At 37.6% G+C, this 20,894-nt stretch overlaps 1 protein-coding gene across 11 annotated transcripts in view; it reads left to right on the plus strand.

Annotated features, from left to right (window-relative positions):
• The window catches only part of rapgef2b (Rap guanine nucleotide exchange factor 2b), a 120,710-nt gene that overhangs the window by 50,739 nt on the left and 49,077 nt on the right, over positions 1 to 20,894 (plus strand). For all 11 annotated transcript variants that reach the window (XM_026182865.2, XM_080304699.1, XM_080304719.1 and 8 more), the window contains exon 5: positions 20,124 to 20,199. In XM_026182865.2, the coding sequence (XP_026038650.1) occupies positions 20,124 to 20,199 (76 nt within the window). The remainder of the gene's footprint in view (positions 1 to 20,123; positions 20,200 to 20,894) is intronic.

The raw sequence follows: 20,894 nt of genomic DNA on the forward strand, positions 1-20,894 counted from the left end.
CTTCATTATGTCAAAGATATGAAAATATGGAACAAATACCAATCAGAAGGAGGATTAAGATAAAGTAATCCATCCCCCAAATCATTACACATACCTCAACATATGCATATGTTTCATTATGAAACATATGCATATGTTGAGGTATGTGTAATGAGTTCGTTGTATTTACCAGTTCCCTAAGGAAAGTTTCTCATTGAATGTCCCCATTTAGGTTAAAGCGGAGTGTATTTGTGTTAGAAACGTCCCCAAAAGTCAGAAGTTTATGGCATTCTAATGACTATAGTTGGATATGCTTTGGGATTTTTTAAAAAGATGTTATCATGTTCCTTTTTTCTGTATAAATCTACCTATAAAGTCAACAAACAATTTATCAGTGATCTCCTCACTCAAGTAAGGGTTATATTTGTAAAATCCTTCATTATGTCTAAGATTTGAAAATATGGAACAAATACCAATCAGAATGAGGACTAAGATAAAGCAATCCATCCCCCAAATCATTACACATATCTTAATATATGCAGATGTTTAATAATCAGAGTTCATTGTATTAACCAGTTCCCTAAGGAAAGTTTCTCATTGAATGTCCCCATTTAGGTTAAAGCGGAGTGTATTTGTGTTAGAAACGTCCCCAAAAGTCATAAGTATATGGCATTCTGATGACTATAGTTGGATATGCTTTGGGATTTTTTAAAAGATGTTATCATGTTCCTTTTTTCTGTATAAATCTACCTATAAAGTCAACAAACAATTTATCAGTGATCTCCTCACTCAAGTAAGGGTTATTGTTGTAAAATCCTTCATTATGTCTAAGATTTGAAAATATGGAACAAATACCAATCAGAATGAGGACTAAGATAAAGCAATCCATCCCCCAAATCATTACACATATCTTAATATATGCAGATGTTTAATAATCCGAGTTCATTGTATTAACCAGTTCCCTAACGAAAGTTTCCCATTGAATGTCCCCATTTAGGTTAAAGCGGAGTGTATTTGTGTTAGAAACGTCCCCAAAAGTCATAAGCATATGGCATAGACTATAGTTGGATATGTTGCGGGATTTTTTTTCTAAAAATAGTATCATGTCCCTTTTTCAGTATAAATCTATCCATGAAGTCTGTAAACAATTTATCAATGATCCCCACACTCAAGCAAGGGTTATGTTAAAAAAAAGAACAACCCCTTCATTATGTCTAAGATTTAAAAATACAGAACAAATACCAATCAGAATGAGGACCAAGACAAAGAAATCCATCCGAAAAGTAGTTACACATACCTTAACATATGCATGTGTTTAATGATCAGAGTTCATTGTATTTACCAGTTCCCTAAGGAAAGTTTCCCTCTGAATGTCCCCATTTAGGTTAAAGAGGAGTGTATTTGTGTTAGAAACATCCCCAAAAGTCATAAGTATATGGCATACCTATGACTATAGTCGGATATGTTTTTGTATTGTTTTTTAAAAATAGTGTCATGTCCCTTTTTCAGTATAACTCCATACATGAAGTTCGAGAACAATTTATCAGTGATCACCACACTCAAGAGTTATGTTGTAAAATCCTTCATTATGTCAAAGATATGAAAATATGGAACAAATACCAATCAGAAGGAGGATTAAGATAAAGTAATCCATCCCCCAAATCATTACACATACCTCAACATATGCATATGTTTCATTATGAAACATATGCATATGTTGAGGTATGTGTAATGAGTTCGTTGTATTTACCAGTTCCCTAAGGAAAGTTTCTCATTGAATGTCCCCATTTAGGTTAAAGCGGAGTGTATTTGTGTTAGAAACGTCCCCAAAAGTCAGAAGTTTATGGCATTCTAATGACTATAGTTGGATATGCTTTGGGATTTTTTAAAAAGATGTTATCATGTTCCTTTTTTCTGTATAAATCTACCTATAAAGTCAACAAACAATTTATCAGTGATCTCCTCACTCAAGTAAGGGTTATATTTGTAAAATCCTTCATTATGTCTAAGATTTGAAAATATGGAACAAATACCAATCAGAATGAGGACTAAGATAAAGCAATCCATCCCCCAAATCATTACACATATCTTAATATATGCAGATGTTTAATAATCAGAGTTCATTGTATTAACCAGTTCCCTAAGGAAAGTTTCTCATTGAATGTCCCCATTTAGGTTAAAGCGGAGTGTATTTGTGTTAGAAACGTCCCCAAAAGTCATAAGTATATGGCATTCTGATGACTATAGTTGGATATGCTTTGGGATTTTTTAAAAGATGTTATCATGTTCCTTTTTTCTGTATAAATCTACCTATAAAGTCAACAAACAATTTATCAGTGATCTCCTCACTCAAGTAAGGGTTATTGTTGTAAAATCCTTCATTATGTCTAAGATTTGAAAATATGGAACAAATACCAATCAGAATGAGGACTAAGATAAAGCAATCCATCCCCCAAATCATTACACATATCTTAATATATGCAGATGTTTAATAATCCGAGTTCATTGTATTAACCAGTTCCCTAACGAAAGTTTCCCATTGAATGTCCCCATTTAGGTTAAAGCGGAGTGTATTTGTGTTAGAAACGTCCCCAAAAGTCATAAGCATATGGCATAGACTATAGTTGGATATGTTGCGGGATTTTTTTTCTAAAAATAGTATCATGTCCCTTTTTCAGTATAAATCTATCCATGAAGTCTGTAAACAATTTATCAATGATCCCCACACTCAAGCAAGGGTTATGTTAAAAAAAAGAACAACCCCTTCATTATGTCTAAGATTTAAAAATACAGAACAAATACCAATCAGAATGAGGACTAAGATAAAGAAATCCATCCGAAAAGTAGTTACACATACCTTAACATATGCATGTGTTTAATGATCAGAGTTCATTGTATTTACCAGTTCCCTAAGGAAAGTTTCCCTCTGAATGTCCCCATTTAGGTTAAAGAGGAGTGTATTTGTGTTAGAAACATCCCCAAAAGTCATAAGTATACTGTACGGCATACCTATGACTATAGTCAGATATGTTTTTGTATTGTTTTTTACAAATAGTGTCATGTCCCTTTTTCAGTATAACTCAATACATGAAGTTCGAGAACAATTTATCAGTGATCACCACACTCAAGAGTTATGTTGTAAAATCCTTCATTATGTCAAAGATATGAAAATATGGAACAAATACCAATCAGAATGAGGATTAAGATAAAGTAATCCATCCCCCAAATCATTACACATACCTCAACATATGCATATGTTTCATTATGAAACATATGCATATGTTGAGGTATGTGTAATGAGTTCATTGTATTTACCAGTTCCCTAAGGAAAGTTTCTCATTGAATGTCCCCATTTAGGTTAAAGCGGAGTGTATTTGTGTTAGAAACGTCCCCAAAAGTCAGAAGTTTATGGCATTCTGATGACTATAGTTGGATATGCTTTGGGATTTTTTAAAAGATGTTATCATGTTCCTTTTTTCTGTATAAATCTACCTATAAAGTCAACAAACAATTTATCAGTGATCACCACACTCAAGAGTTATGTTGTAAAATCCTTCATTATGTCAAAGATATGAAAATATGGAACAAATACCAATCAGAATGAGGACTAAGATAAAGCAATCCATCCCCCAAATCATTACACATATCTTAATATATGCAGATGTTTAATAATCCGAGTTCATTGTATTAACCAGTTCCCTAAGGAAAGTTTCCCATTGAATGTCCCCATTTAGGTTAAAGAGGAGTGTATTTGTGTTAGAAACATCCCCAAAAGTCATAAGTATATGGCATACCTATGACTATAGTCGGATATGTTTTTGTATTGTTTTTTAAAAATAGTGTCATGTCCCTTTTTCAGTATAACTCCATACATGAAGTTCGAGAACAATTTATCAGTGATCACCACACTCAAGAGTTATGTTGTAAAATCCTTCATTATGTCAAAGATATGAAAATATGGAACAAATACCAATCAGAAGGAGGATTAAGATAAAGTAATCCATCCCCCAAATCATTACACATACCTCAACATATGCATATGTTTCATTATGAAACATATGCATATGTTGAGGTATGTGTAATGAGTTCGTTGTATTTACCAGTTCCCTAAGGAAAGTTTCTCATTGAATGTCCCCATTTAGGTTAAAGCGGAGTGTATTTGTGTTAGAAACGTCCCCAAAAGTCAGAAGTTTATGGCATTCTAATGACTATAGTTGGATATGCTTTGGGATTTTTTAAAAAGATGTTATCATGTTCCTTTTTTCTGTATAAATCTACCTATAAAGTCAACAAACAATTTATCAGTGATCTCCTCACTCAAGTAAGGGTTATATTTGTAAAATCCTTCATTATGTCTAAGATTTGAAAATATGGAACAAATACCAATCAGAATGAGGACTAAGATAAAGCAATCCATCCCCCAAATCATTACACATATCTTAATATATGCAGATGTTTAATAATCAGAGTTCATTGTATTAACCAGTTCCCTAAGGAAAGTTTCTCATTGAATGTCCCCATTTAGGTTAAAGCGGAGTGTATTTGTGTTAGAAACGTCCCCAAAAGTCATAAGTATATGGCATTATGATGACTATAGTTGGATATGCTTTGGGATTTTTTAAAAGATGTTATCATGTTCCTTTTTTCTGTATAAATCTACCTATAAAGTCAACAAACAATTTATCAGTGATCTCCTCACTCAAGTAAGGGTTATTGTTGTAAAATCCTTCATTATGTCTAAGATTTGAAAATATGGAACAAATACCAATCAGAATGAGGACTAAGATAAAGCAATCCATCCCCCAAATCATTACACATATCTTAATATATGCAGATGTTTAATAATCAGAGTTCATTGTATTAACCAGTTCCCTAAGGAAAGTTTCTCATTGAATGTCCCCATTTAGGTTAAAGCGGAGTGTATTTGTGTTAGAAACGTCCCCAAAAGTCAGAAGTATATGGCATTCTGATGACTATAGTTGGATATGCTTTGGGATTTTTTAAAAGATGTTATCATGTTCCTTTTTTCTGTATAAATCTACCTATAAAGTCAACAAACAATTTATCAGTGATCTCCTCACTCAAGTAAGGGTTATTGTTGTAAAATCCTTCATTATGTCTAAGATTTGAAAATATGGAACAAATACCAATCAGAATGAGGACTAAGATAAAGCAATCCATCCCCCAAATCATTACACATATCTTAATATATGCAGATGTTTAATAATCAGAGTTCATTGTATTAACCAGTTCCCTAACGAAAGTTTCCCATTGAATGTCCCCATTTAGGTTAAAGCGGAGTGTATTTGTGTTAGAAACGTCCCCAAAAGTCATAAGCATATGGCATACTAATGACTATAGTTGAATATGTTGCGGGAGTTTTTTTTCTAAAAATAGTATCATGTCCCTTTTTCAGTATAAATCTATCCATGAAGTCTGTAAACAATTTATCAATGATCCCCACACTCAAGCAAGGGTTATGTTAAAAAAAAAAACCTTCACTATGTCTAAGATTTAAAAATACGGAACAAATACCAATCAGAATGAGGACTAAGATAAAGAAATCCATCCGAAAAGTAGTTACACATACCTTAACATATGCAGATGTTTAATAATCAGAGTTTATTGTATTAACCAGTTTCCTAAGGAAAGTTTCCCATTGAATCTCCCCATTTACGTTAAAGCGGAGTGTTTTTGTGTTAGAAACGTCCCCAAAAGTCATAAGAGTCAGGTATACCAATAACTATTGTTGCATATGTTTTTGCAATTTTTAAATGGAGGTATATTTCTGTATTTAGTATTAATCTACCCTTGAGATCAGTGACAAAACCGTTAATGGTCACTGATCGTTGATGACGATCAGTTAATGATCACTGTACTCATGTACTATATCAATTCAATTTCATTTATGTATATCCTTTTGATTGTCCTCATTCAGGTTAACGCAGTGCATTTTTGTTAGAAATGTCCCCGGAAGTCATAAGAGTCATCTTCTTTGGCAGTTTTTAATTGTCGCTTGTCTATTTGTTATTCATGTTAAATCTACTCGTAACATCAGTGAAAACTAAAATTAAGATATCCATTCTAAAATCGTACAGCTTGTCTTATCACTCACAGATCTTTAATACTGTACTTATTGGTGCCCTGATGTAAAGGATATTTTGATTGCTTCTAATGTAGGTTAAAGTATTGTGTTTATTAATAATTAAATTAAATCTTTTATGATAGGTTTGGATAGTTTCTGAAAATCAAATGAACTCTTGGTAATTGTGTTCAAATTATCTGTGTTAACAATTCATAGGTGAAATTAGAAATTTCTTTTAGTTTAAATAGAATATAAAAACTAGTTTAACTGTCTAATGTTTGCCTATTTAACTGATGTTTATCTACTCAAGACTAACCAAGCTGAAGCAGCATCATGAGAAATGCCTGAAATGTAAAAAAAAATTGATCTGCAAAATCCAGATTCCTCAAGCAATGAGATTGAGTCTCTTCTGTCAGGTATGGAGCCAACAAAAACACAATAGAACAAGAAAACGGATCAAGATAAAGACAGGGGACCAGGGACTTCTTCCCAGTGAACATATTTGGAAGCAAAGTTCTTGCCTTACAATTTGCTGGTAACAAACACTCAATAGTACAGATGATTTTTTTTTATCCAAGTTTCTCTGCATTAATGATGTGCATATAAACTCCCAAAACAACACAGTAGTAATAAATGCAGTCAAAAATTTAAATTGTTCTGTGGCCGAGACATTGGACATAGTTTTGATTTCTTCAAGATAAATAGAGACCTTAATTATTGTTTAGATTATTGTTAGATTGGGTAGTTAACATTACATTGTACTTTGAAGGAATTGCCTTTAAGGGAAGTATGGTCCCCAAAACTGACATAAAATAACTTGTGTATGTGTGTATTGCTGAAGACCCCGAATGGAAGTAAGGTCCCCAAAAGTGGCATAAAATAGTTTGTGTATGTGTGTGTCGCCGAAGACCCCAAATGGAAGTAAGGTCCCCAAAAGTGGCATAAAATAGTTTTTTTTATCTGTGTATCGCTGAAGACCCCAAAGGGGACATTAAACATTCCAAGTCCCCAATGGGAAGGTAAAAATACTGTCTGGACAAAAGTTGCTTAAAATTAAAATCTCAAGTGATTTTTTATTTCTGTGGTCTTGGAGGAGTAAAACTGAGTTGCCAGCTTGCTTCTAAACCATACAGAAAGTGGTGCCCCCAAAGGGGGGGAGTTAAGATATGCGACCCCAAACGGGACTTAAGCGAGTATGTGTGTGTGTGTGTGTGTGTGTGAGTGAGAGAGATGCCGAAAGGGGATCTGAAGGTACTGGCAGATTAAAGTTAATGCTTGACCACAGTCACAGAGGAGAAGAAGGCCCTGAAAGTGTTTACTAAGCATATGTTGCAAAGGAGCTTGTGGAGGGTGGATCCGCTGTGCTGTGTGAGACTGTATGGGGTTGATAATTAGCTCAGATGTTCAGAATAAAGCCAACTGCTTTATTCAGGACTGTCACATTTATGTTTTCTCTGCTAAATTATGCATATGAAGCACCAACTGCACGTTGAGCGGTTTTAGTTTCTGCGAGAATGTGCTTCAGTGCCACTAGCTGAGATTCATGTGAGCAGCTAGATGAAAAGAAGGCAATCTGGCAATAGTCAAATGGGAATATTGCATTGTACAGAGCACGCAACATACAGCTGTTCATTCACCACAGCGCTGACTTTTGTAGACATGCTGGGCGTGTAGAATGCAAAAGTCTGAATTAGTTGGATCAAACTTGACAAGCTTCTTAGAACGAAGTCTGTGTGATGTCTGATTGAGCTTATGTAACAATAGAGCAGGTAAATGTCTGTGAGCTTCTTTTATCATTTTACCCTCCACACTCTTCCAAGTTTAATCCAAGGGTAACATTTCCATCGGTGAGAAAGCAGAATGACCCCTAGTGTTTTGTTGGTCAACAGCATATTAAACATGGCAAAAAGTAGGCTCAGGCTACTTTAAACAAAAACTTTCAGATGCTGGTTTCTCTTTCCTCTATACAAATATGGATGTCGTACGGCCTCACTCATACGGTCCTAGAGACTGGCCAGCAATCTCCTAGCAAACACAGGTATCTAAGTTTCTACAGTTTGCCTGGATGATATTGACTTGTTATCTAATAACAAAAAAATACACTCCAACTATTCGCCAACTGACTGTAAAACTAAGAAATCACAAGCTGTGAGCATCAGCCTTCAAACTAAAAGTAGCTGCTTTTGAAACTGATATTTTGCAGGAGAAATGTGACGCTTTAATTCTGAAAGCAAACTACTTTTCCGCTTTTTGCACCTTTTCCAAGTTTTGCTGTTGGAGGTCAGTGTCTTCCATGTAACTGCAGCAATCCACTAACCAACAGAATGCTGACAAAGAGGTTTTTGATGCAGTATTCTCTTTGCAACAACAACAGCAACTTCACCAGCAACCACTCACCACTAGTCAGGAAATACATCTTTCGCTAATGACTGGTGGTTACCAGGAAGGCAGCAACCAATCTGTAGGCCTGACTGAGGCTTAATGTGTTTCTCTGGGACACAGTTCTGGATGCGGCACCCAATCAAAATAAAAGGTTTAAAGCAGCTTTAATGCAGCTGAGACCATTTGTTTCAGATAGTGGGCCTACATCAAGACCCAGAGTTAGACAAACATGAATTATATAAAGTTACCTACCTGACTAACACAGGTTTGTTAATCTTAGTGAAACGGCACATACACTGTGTTGAAAACAGTTATACAAAAGGAGCCAGTTCATGCCAACAATGAAGTAGAGAAAAATATGCAATGTTAAATTTACCAAGGTAATTTACTATTGCACTGGCTGATTAGATTATGGCCAACTGTCATTGGTTGTTGTAGTTTTTTATATTCATACACTAATTTCATTAATGAAATTTTTGTATTAACCCCCTAGTATATTGTAAGCCACTTGGCTCTATTTAAAAGAAAGAACAAAAAAAGGTGTTTTGGGGGAAATGAAGCAGAACCTATTTCCTCAGTGACAATCAGACATTTTCAAAATGACACATTCAATGGCACATTCTAAGTCAACGTTTCAAGGACTCCTGGGTCATGAAACTCACTCAGGTTTTGAATGACAGTCTGCATTTTCAGTTCAAGAATGAAAAGGAGAAGAATAAGACTTTTTCCTGACAGCGGCGTTGTGGCTGTATTCCTGTAACAGTGCTAGAGAAACTCTGTACAATCATTTAATGTGATGCAAAGCTGTAAACCTAACTGAAATCTTCCTGTTTTCCTGGTAGAAAGTGTGACTGTCATAGTTTCTGTATTAAAGCATTTGTTTGTCTTATCATCTTATTATGAACGTTTCTGTCGTTTTTTGTTTTTTTGTTTTGTTTTTTTTTCTTTTCTTGTCTTTTACATGGATTGTTCTTATTAACGGTTTTCCTATAGGGGCAAAACACTGGGTGGTAAGAAAAGATCCAGACACACTGCCTCACCTAGTCTATAAAGAGGACAAATGGTGAAGGTAAAATGGCTCGGAGGGGAAATTGGTTGTGGCACGAGTAACTGAATGGAGTCCAGTGGGACTTCCTAAAGCTTTTAAAGATGTGGTGGAATTGGGTTTCAGACAGGCCCTACCCAGAAATGGCTGTTCATATCTACACTAGCAGCAAGGTTGAAAACCTGATACGTCTCCATCATTCTCTCAGTGCTTCTCTCGCTCTCTTACTGCCGGTAGCTGTAGTGACATCTGATCCAGGGGGGAGATGAATGGCTCAGTCATTAATCGTAGAAGCTGGAACTGTATGCCGTAAACCCAAAATCAAATATCACCTAAATAGATACATGTTTAATCACGGTACACTGAAGGCTAACTTTAGCGTGCCGTGACCAAAGTGCACTACTGATTTAGTCAGTTTTAAAAGTGGCAGTCAGCCTTGTATAATTTATGATTCTGCAGAGATTATAAATGCCAATACATTTTTTTTATGAAATAAGAGTTACAGAGTACTTCTTGAGCCTTGGTGACCACCCGGAGCTTTAAACTGAGTGCAGCTTGTGTTATGTTCAGTGTTTCTATCGTAGAAACTCACATAATGCATTGAGGCCATTTGGGATACAGTATCCTCTGGCCTAAGGAGGTTTTAGACCACCAACTTTCCAATTAATGGACATTCTCAAAAACAGGACAGAGGAAAAAGCAGCATTTATGACAAAGAGACAGGAAGGCATTTCAGTTTAACTGACTGTTTACTTGTTTACTTTCATTTTTAGTTGCCACTTATTTCTCTTTTATACACCGTCTGTTTAGGTTAAGATACCAAAGCTACTTGGCTCGGGTTATAAGATAATGGTTTGATTAGAAATCTACACTTTCACGTTGTTAGCCACATGCAGGTTACCAGGGTGATGACTACATTGCAGATTTAAAATGTGCTTTCAGTGCATGACTGATGAGATCAGATGATAACTGCCTACCGAGCCTGTTAGCAGCCACAGGATGGTGCTTCCTAGTGAGATCTATGGAAGTGATTACAACTGATAATGACCATTTAATGGGATGAAAACATTTGGAACGGGTGATCTGTTGTGACAGTTGTCTACCACTATATCACTCTGCACAGAATAACACTTTTTTTTGTAGCTGCCATTTTTCAGATGTTACACATCTATTTTTTGGGCCATTATTGAGATGGTTGTGTTTTAGGCGAGTGTCTTTAAAAGCTTTTCAACTACTGAGCTGTTAATGGTTTCAGGGATGAATTTTCCTTCAGAAGATTTTCCAGTGTGTTCCTTAAATTAGATGTGCCAAATCTGCAACTTTCAAATGTTAACAACAGGCTAAAGACAATCATTATTTTCACATGTACTCTGCATTCAACATTAAACTATTTTTAGCCATAGTTTCTAGTAACTGCATGGAACTGTGGACTTCCACCCTGAAACACCCTTTAGTAAACCCAGACCGATTTTACTTCCCTTCCTCCACGGTGCTGTGTGCATTCATTTTCAACATACTGCTATCAAGCTTCTTTCGTTCATCCACTTCCAAACTGTTTTCTCATCATCAGTCACTTCTTACACTGGGTAAACCAAAACCACAACTCCTAACATATTCATCCCGTGTGGGAAAATTGCATTTTTTGATAACAGAGGAATGTTTGCATCATCACATCCTGTGAACTGCTGGGAAAAAAAAAGGCCGGTACCGATAAGACTGTTTCTTGACAGGCAGACTCATCTGTGACTGTAGATGACAAAATAATCCAGTGATGATTTATTCTCTTGTTGCACAATACAGATGTTTCTCAACGCCTCTGATGTTCAGAATCAGAATCAGAATACTTTATTGATCCCTGGGGGAAATTATTTTTTGTTACAGTGCTCCATTTTAAACCAACATTAAGACAAGACAGACAATACGCTAACTAAGAATAGTACAATATATACATATATATACATACATACATACATAAGTCACTTATAAATAAATATTTGGAAAAGAAACATGTGTAGTTGTAGCAGCAAACAGTGTGTTAAGTGGATGCGTTGTACAGGGAGATGGCCACAGGCAGGAATGATTTCCTGTGTCGTTCAGTGGTGCTTTTCGGTAATCTCAGTCTCTCACTGAACGAGCTCCTGTGACTGACCAACATGTCATGGAGTGGGTGGGAGGTGTTATCCAACATTGTCTTTATCTTTATCTATGTTCATTTCCATTCTGTGGAACAGTTGCCGGCTGAAGAGATTTTTTTTGTTTGTTTGTTTTTTATTAATTCATTTCATGACTAGAAATGGTTACTGTGCTTGTGCATCTCATTATTTTTTTAATTTTAATTAAAATATTAGGTGCTCATTCATCTGGTATGATTTTAATGGTGGTTGTTGTTGACAAACAAGTAAGTCTTGTTTTCTCATTTTAGAGCAATAGTATGTTTAAAAATAAACATTTCTAGGTCCTGCCAGCGACAGGCCACAGACTGTGAAACAGTACTGTTGGTTTGTTTTGACATGAAATTTTGACTTTGTGCTGAATATTTTTTGTCCTCAGTTTATTCTTTTCTTTTTTTAAGGGGTTGTTCTTAGATACAACTCACACAGTCATGTGAACAGGACTACTCCACAAAATAACACTTATCATATCATCGGGGTTATCTTGCCTTTGGCTTGGAGGTTTTATTTTTCATTATTTTATTTTATTTTTTTGTTCAAACTGAAAGTCTGCTCTAAATCCAGGGACATGTAGTCTGACTATTAACCTGGCATCAATCATGCAATAAATAAATAAAACCCCATCAAGCTGCGAGTTGGGTTGAGTTTACCCAACAACCCTCAAGTTAAACATTGATCACTTGCTATGAAGTCTGTTTGTGCTACCAGAATGTTTGTTATTATCTTGCTAGTGAAGGTGTGTGTGTGTGTGTGTGTGTGTGTGTGTCTAGCATATTGATACTACAGAACACTCAAGGTAAGAGATGGGGATTGATAAGAATTAGCAATTCCGATTCCATTATCAATATCACTTAACAATTCAGTTCCCTTATTGATTCACATTAGCTCCACTTTGAGAGTCACCACCATCTCTAAGCAGCATATGAAAGTCATTACATTCATGTAAATTCATTTCATGCTGAGTTGTCACATGTTTGTGCATGTTGGAGGTATTTCCCCTCTGTTTGTTGTTACAGAGAACACTTTTCTTAAAAGTAGCACAGTACATTACTTAATCACACCCGGGAGAAAGACATTTGTTACACTACTCGTTAAGTTACTTTGATGTTACGGTCTCATAATTACCAGTTAAGAATATAAACTTCCCGCCCCACACACCAACACAAATCCCTATTCTAATGAAGACACATGCGATCTATCTCTTAGTATTTATGTATGAAGACAAAGCCGACAACACAAATAAAAGATGGAAACCAGCACAAAGAGACTTTAAAGTGGTCGTCACGATGATTCTAATGTAGAAACATGAAAAGATAGAAACTCAGACTACAGCCTGACTGCTCATCAGTTTGATACCTGTTGAAGTTCAGCAGCTGCTTCACCGCAAATGACTGCTCACTTTATCGCGGTACTGGGCTGGGGTCAGCATTTACTCAAATTCAACACCAGTCTGGGCTCTTGGCTAGCTTAGCGTTAGCGTTATGTCTGTGCCGGTGCTTGCAAAGAGCCGAACTTGTTTTGTCTGTGCAGGTGCTTGCAAAGAGCCTAAGTTGCGTTAACAGTATGATGCAGTTGTTTCGTCCTGGAGCAGTATCCATCGTGCTCCCAATCTTTGTGCAGTAAAATAAAAGGAATGTCTACATCCACGCTGTAAACTGCACCACTGTTTTCCTCCTCCGATCCAGCTGATCGTAGCGAGAGTGCATGAACTGATGAACGGGATCGATAGGCAGACTGACCAAGGAACTGGACTACTCTGAACTGGTTCTTGATTCTCATCCCTAACCAGGGTTAATCCCGAATTCATCTGAATTAGATTAAATCTTTTTTTTTATAGTAGTCTCAGGTCCTGTGATTGTAAGCCAGGACCATATCATCAGACTACCTCCTCCATGCTCCACAGTTGGTGTGAGTTGTTTGTCCTGCCACATTTAGTTTTTGCCATACATGGCGCTTTGTATTATGACCGAACATCTCCGCTTTGGTCTCATCTATCCAGTCGACCAAACCTAAGCTGTGCTACTTTTTTAAGAGGGACAAATATTTCTCCTGCCCTTCCATATATACCATATAAGCCATCATAATGTTTTTTTGTTGTGGTTGGTTTGGCTTGTCATGGATTTTAATATGCTAACACAGGGCTGTAGTTTGAGATGTAATTCTTGGGTCTTTTGTGTATTCTCTGAGCATTGCATGGTCTTGCCTCGGGATGAGCTCTGGAGTTATTGCAGGTTATATGTGAGCTAAGGAAAATTTAAATTGCATGACACTGAACATATTTCCAGTTCTTTGTTGGAAATGCCAGCTTTAGGTGTTTAAAATTTTAAATGCGATGATGCCGCTTATCTGAAAACACAGTAAAATGATCATTCCAGCTTAAAGCTGAGGAAAAATGTTAAAAATAATGTTTAGAAACTAGCAATCGAGCTTTTGAACCACAGGACACAACTAGACATTGAGGCAACTTGTGAGTTGGTCTTATATTTTTCATGTCTAAAATAAATCTAAACACTGTAATTAGAATATTTGAGTTCAGTTGACTGACTTCATTGAGTAACTTCTACAAGCAGTGTACTTTGCGCTGTTTATACGTGCACACGGGAACATACAGTCCAGCATCTCACTCACTCGTGCTTTATAACAGGAAGTGAGTCGTACGCTGGAATGCGGCCGTATTCAGCTCACCACATTACACAGAGCGAGAGAGAGAGACAGACAGACAGAGAGAGAGAAAGGGGGCAGGGCCATTGGACAGAAGCTGATCTACACTTTGAGCCACACACTCCCATTCTCATACACAAATCTCCGACAGCAGTGCCGGTTTGTGTACAGGACAATATGCCGCAGTTACAGCGAAGTCTCGGGACTTGGAACATGTTTGCTTGGCTTACTCTGAACTAACAAGAAGGGATATTTCAGAAGGAGGGGTTCATCTTATCAGGTGGCTGTGTCACTCTAGGAGCAGATTGGCGTGTCGGGGGTGAGTCATCAAAGTACAGCTGCATGGAACTCTTACCTAGAAACACATGAGCGTACGGCTTACTGAAGTTTTGCCTAGAAACTCCTTTGTTTTTGGTTGTAATTTAAAAATCTTGACTATTCTCCAAGCCGGGAGCTGGTTGCAGTAAAACCTTCAAGTCTGGAATGTGAAGTATGACTTTGATGTTATTTTGGATTTGTCAGTGTGAGGAGTGTGCTGCCAGCAAAAGGGGTGTGTGCTCTTTTGGGGTATATAAAGGAGGGGGTTAGAAACAACTTTTGGCAACTTTGAAACCAAAACAAAGATGGAGCCCCTGCTGTGGTGAGAACATGTTAGAAATGAGTGATAGTTGCAGTGATGACTGATGAATGTGTTTGGAAAAGTTGCAAGCGGCTAGCGTAGTCGCTCTTTCTCTACACTCGTGTCTCCAGTGCCCTTTTCTCTTTGCCTTTTACAATGTCAGTGAAGCTGTATTTTGGGAAGCAAAAGTCACGAGTCAGTTACACATTCTTGGATGTGTTGTCAGTGCCTATTTCAGATGTGCTCGGGCAAAGGTTTGGAATATGCATGTGGTGTGGACCACGCTGTTACTCCAAGGAATTCTGTTTATCTTTGCAAGGTGAGGTTGGATCATCAAACTCGGCTCTGACAGGATGTTGGTAAAGGCTTCAAAGCCTGGATGCGGTTTTCATTCACTTTAGCAGTTGTAGCCAAAGATCCATCTGACCTCCCACTCCCTCCTTCTCTGTGCTGGGTCAGAAGTCTTGCATATCTGAGGAGTTTAATCTTTGTCCTTCTCAAGGGTCTGGTGGGTTAAAAAAGCCAGTGTGCCCTCTTACCACTTACTCAGTTAAACAGCTTAAAAGAGGAGAGGAGACCCCCCACCCCTCCACCCCTCACTCCCTTCAGCTCAGACCAGGGGTACAGATTAAGTGTTGCGTTGGTTCACACAGGCAGCAGAGTGGATCCGAGGCTAAGGCTGCCGGGCTGGTAGAATGAGAAGCTGGTGATGCATGTGGAATGACATTCCAGACGCCCAGGCTTGTTGTATAACGGAGGGGAATGCAAGGCTGCCAAGGCAGGGGAGATGTCAGACAGTCGACTGAGAGCTTCAGGGTTTAATTTGAAGTTGAGATGTTGGCTGCCTGTCAAATGACAGCATAGAAGCAAAGATGGGGATGTTCTCTTCACCATCAATTTCTTTTTCTTTCTTTTGTTTTGTTTCACATAGACTTGAGTTGTAGTGAAATTCTTGGCTGATGTGATTTTGAAATAACAATATTTGCTTTTGCTTGTATGGTTTTCATCATTCCTTCTTTTGGGCAATGAATTTTTAACTTGAGGTAATCTCTTGCTTATTTAAGAAGCTTTATGCTTTGTGAGAACGTAAAGGACTGAATTTCAATATGTGTTATTAATCATATGTGTCACAAAATAGGACATAATTTGCTATAGATGTATTCTCACACTTATTTGCTATGAATTCACTGTGAGACACATTTGGACTGCACACAGACATTGTTCTAGGAAGCTGGTTTAAAGACCCCTTGGTGTCTTATCCAATGGGCGTTTGTTGGCTTCACCTCTGTTGGGTCTAAAGAAGTTGAGAACTGCAGTGCACGCATAAATATGGGCCATGGTAAGCTTTGAAAAGACAGAACAGGTTCAGACCTTTGTTACATGAGATGGATGGAAGGAAATGGGAGCGATTGCTTTCATTTGAGTAGTAAGTGTATTTTTGCAGAGCTTGCCTGAGGATTAAAGTACTGTTAATGTGGCACTTGATTAAATGTGTTTTTTGTTTTTAATTTGAATGGCATACTTTGAGTGACATGAGTGGTTTGAAATGAATTACTTTTTTTCAAGTTAAAAACAAAACATATAAGCTGTCACATTAACAAAAAAAAGGGGGGAAACAGCAAAATTTTCAACTGTTCAAAAACAAAAGAAATGCATTGTCTTTATTTTTTGTCCTGTATTTTTCACAGCTTAACTTGAAATTTTTCTTAAAGAAACAATAAATTCAAGCAAAATAAAAAGGTGACGGAAATATAAAAGGTTACAGATTTACACAGTAAGTGTAGCAATATTTTGGTACTTTTACTAGTGATCATCTTTTCTTTGTGCTGTGCTCTGAATACTTGCTCAAGCATCTGGCACCTTTCCTATCTTTTTTTTCCTTCCCTTTTTTAAATTCCTTTATCTGGTTTTGTAGGTTCATCAGCCAACACACACACACTGTAGTTCTCTGGAAAGAAAAAAACAACCTCACGTTAACTTGTGGCCCTGAATTCCTCGTTGATAAATAATTCATACCAAGTAGTGTGTGCCTAGACCTCTGCCTCTTTAGTTATAGCTAATAAAAATTGAATATTTGCATGGGTAGGCTTTGCAGAGTGTGCTGTGTGGCAGTGTTGATTGCTGGAGAGTTGCTTACATCCCAGTCCACCTAAGCATTAGCTAAGACAATCAGTGTTTGCTCTGAATGCATTATTTGTTTTCTAATTTACATTACCCTCTTGGCAGGCCCTCTACTTAATATTTGCTCAGCACTAGTCATAGGGCACTGGAGGCTTTAATCCACAAACAAGACACTTTTGTTAGAAAACACGCTCCTACCCCCACACACTCAACTTCTATAATCCCTTCTTTAATATTGCACACTGCCAGTGGCCCTCGCCTCCTGCAAAATGGAGGAATGGATTACTAAAGTCAGGAATGCAACGGAGGAACATGATTGAACATGTCACGTTCCTGTTTGTATTCTGGTGGCCTAACGTGTTTTGTGATGCTCATTGGGTGTTTTCGCTATCTCTTTTCCACTGTAGCATGAGTCGAAGGAGGCTGAACAGGATCATAGCTGGCACCAACGCAAACGTCCCTAAAACCAGATCAAAAGCACTTGTTCGTTTCTCTGAAGCCGCTGCCCAGCTGACAAATCATCTTTGGTGGAAGGAAGTTCCAAAAAAAAAAAAAAAAATCACAGCATTTGTCTTGCGAGAACACGAGCGAAAATACTGAGTAAGCTGTCCTTACAGTGGCTCTGTTTGGCCCTGCGGTGGAATTCAGGCTTGTGTATTTCAGGGATACGAGCAGAGTTAGTAGGCATTAAACAGAAGCTCAGGCAAAGCAAACAGTGACAATCAGCATTAACCCCCTCGCTGCCTTTGCTCACCAAGGCTGTGTGGCCCAGCCAGTCACTCATGTTGCCTTTGATTTCAGTTTGTGCTTCTTGGCAAAACTTTACTGTGGAGTTGTGTGAATTATAAAGTCGACAAATAGCTCAAGTAAAATTTGCAGCTCTGGCAGAGAAACAACAGAACAGCTGACAGGAGGAAAAAAACACAAAGAAAAGAGAAAAAAGTCAACAAAAGGAAGTAGAAAGGGGAAAGCAAAGCCAGCTAAATCAACTCGTAGAAAACAAAAGCATCACAAAAATCATTACTCGCTCTCTGCCAAACTGACAGGTAGAGGATCACCAGGTTTTTCTTGGCTGGTGTTTATTCCCTGACTTGACCAAGCTACACCCACAACATGAAGCCACAAGCCCAAAGCTCTAAAGCATTTAGGCCATGCTGCGCTGGAGGTCTGCTCCTGTCGGGAATGATTGATGCAGGCTGGCACGTCCATAGGCTCACACCACTACCGCTGCTCACTTCATCTGTGGGTGCTGAGGAGAACTTGAACACCTGGAATTACTCAGTTTGTGTCAGTCGCAGGGTGAGGTTTGAGTAGATGGCAGGTTGCCCGAACAGAGCAAGTCACATTGACTACCACTGTTATTAATTAACCTGCCCAGAGATATATTTTTTTCTTTTTTCCAAGAAATAGTTTAGACATTGAAATATTAAGAACTTGTGAAAACTTCCCAGAGCCTAACAGTGGGCTTAAATGATTTAATCAACAGTCTGAAACCACATGCATTTGAGTCACTGTCAGTTATAGAAGCAATAAGCAGCGTATCCTCACACTTTATGATTAGCAAAATGACCTCAGATATTTGCAGGAGTTTTAAAATGGTGTAAAATGCCCAGTGTGTTGGGTTAAAGAAGTTTTCACATTTTTACAACAGTTGACTTATTGAAACCACTGAAATTGTAATTCCAATTTTTCCATCTGAATTTGTCCTGTAACGTGTATAAACGTGCACACACCAAAGGTTTTGTGTTTTTATAAATCATTTGTCCTTAAAGAAAAACACACTGTGGTCAGGTCGGCATAGAGCGCTGATGAGTTTTTCCTGATGTTTCTAAAGCAAGAAACTGAGAATTTGAGTTCATTCAATTCTCATGAGAAGGCAGCAGCAGGGAGAATTTCATGGTTTGATCCAGGAGCTGAAGATGTATCGCGACTGCTTTTTTTGCACATATTTCAGGATGTCAGTGGGGCAGGCTGAGCTCTTGTTAGCTTATTTAGAAGAACATCTGAGGAGACAGAATAATAATTTCAGAAACCGAATAACCCAGAGCAGCATTTGGCTGTTTGTCAGGGGGAAGATGGTATTATTTTATATCACTGTGTATTCAGCGCTGAGGTGCGTTTTGAGCTTCAATGGCCAAATTTAGTGAAAAGATCGAACTTTGTTTGAAAAACATAAATGCCGTAAGTTCGTCCAGCGTAATTATGTGCTCGGCGTGAACGGCTACAGCGTGAATCAGAAAAATATTTTTGAAGCACAGATTATTTTCATGGCTTTTATGTGTGTAAAAGCATTAAGAAAACAAAAAGTCACATGTAAGATTTGTTTAAAAAATAAAACAATGAATTGACAATTAGAACTTGTTTCGGATTGAATTTTCTATGGACTGTTTGCTCCATTTACCAATTCAGGAAAAAATGTTAGTTTCCAAACCTACCTAGAAATGCATTTCATACTACAAAACCTCATCTCCTAAAGCTCAGCATTGCAAAACAGGTCAAACCTGGCACATAAACTCAACGTGCAATCTTTTTATTTGGAGTCACTTGAGTTTATCTTAAAACACAGTGATGTGGATCACATTCACAACCAAGAGATGTTTAAAAATAACAAACAAGGGAGCCCTTGTCTGATTCTGGACAAAGGCGGCATTCTTTCCCAAAGCCACAACTTGGATCTCTTCATGCTCAGTTTCCACTGCAGCTCGTCGTCTTCGAGACCTTTTAGTCTCTGCTGCCCCCCCCCCCCCCCCCCCCCTTCCCCCTCATTAGGAGGGAAGCATACTGTACAAATTGTGACGTAGCGAGAGTGGACTTTTCCAGAGGTGGGTGGTTCCCTTCTGATGGGTCACAGCTGAAAAGAAGTGTTCATTCATTGCTGCTCAATCCAACATTATATAGGGATATTCCATACTGCATATTTAAAATGCTGCACAAGGAGTTACCTGTAGGTTAGGACTTATATTTAAGAGTTTTCAGCTGCCTATGCGCAGCTTGAATAAGACTGAGTTCAGCTGGCTTTAGATAAAGATTTAATATTTCTCTTTTCCCTCCTTTCTCTAGTTTTGGGAAGCGATCAGCTGGCAGCCTTCGACGTGGATGTGAGTGCATCGTCCTGGAACCATCAGAGATGATTGTGGTGAGTTGTATTTCTCAGACTTTTAGCACACTTGTGTCAAAAGCATTACTTGCATGCACACCAACACACCACCTAGCAAGCACAAATTGGAAGTAGCAATTATGACTTTTTTTCTTTGTAAGAAATGCATAAAAATACATAGAAATTGAGAAAAATAACACACAGCAACAGAGAGAACTGACAAATGATAATTTTGTATACTTAACAAGCTGAAACCACACACCCGGCTTGTAGTTTTTTAAACCTACAAAATATTAAAATTGCCACCGTTTAGTTACTACCTTTAAGGTCAGACTTTGGTTTTTTTCTAATCCATCCACCTGTCATTTCTGATGTAATGTAAGTTACTCAAACATCAATACAAAGGGGGTACAAACAGGTGGGGTTTTTCTTTAGTTCACCTTAATGTATAGGATACAAAAAGAAACATTATGGTAATCATTGATTTTGTAATTCTGTCAATCTGTGAAACAGCTGGACTCCATGTCGATCACCAAAAATCTACAGCCGAGTGTCGCTGATTTAGTTTATTTATTTATTTTTTATTGGATTGTTTTAAGTGCCTTTTATTGACATTTCTCTACAGCTGTCTGTGACAGCTGTATATGCAGTATATTACGTGTGGCTAGCATGTAGTGCTAATTTTCAAAACTGTTGCAAGGCTCCATGATTTGCCATTGCTGTAAAATATTTTT

Source organism: Astatotilapia calliptera, chromosome 2, assembly GCF_964374335.1.
Source record: "Astatotilapia calliptera chromosome 2, fAstCal68.1, whole genome shotgun sequence".
Taxonomy (NCBI): Eukaryota; Metazoa; Chordata; class Actinopteri; order Cichliformes; family Cichlidae; genus Astatotilapia; species Astatotilapia calliptera.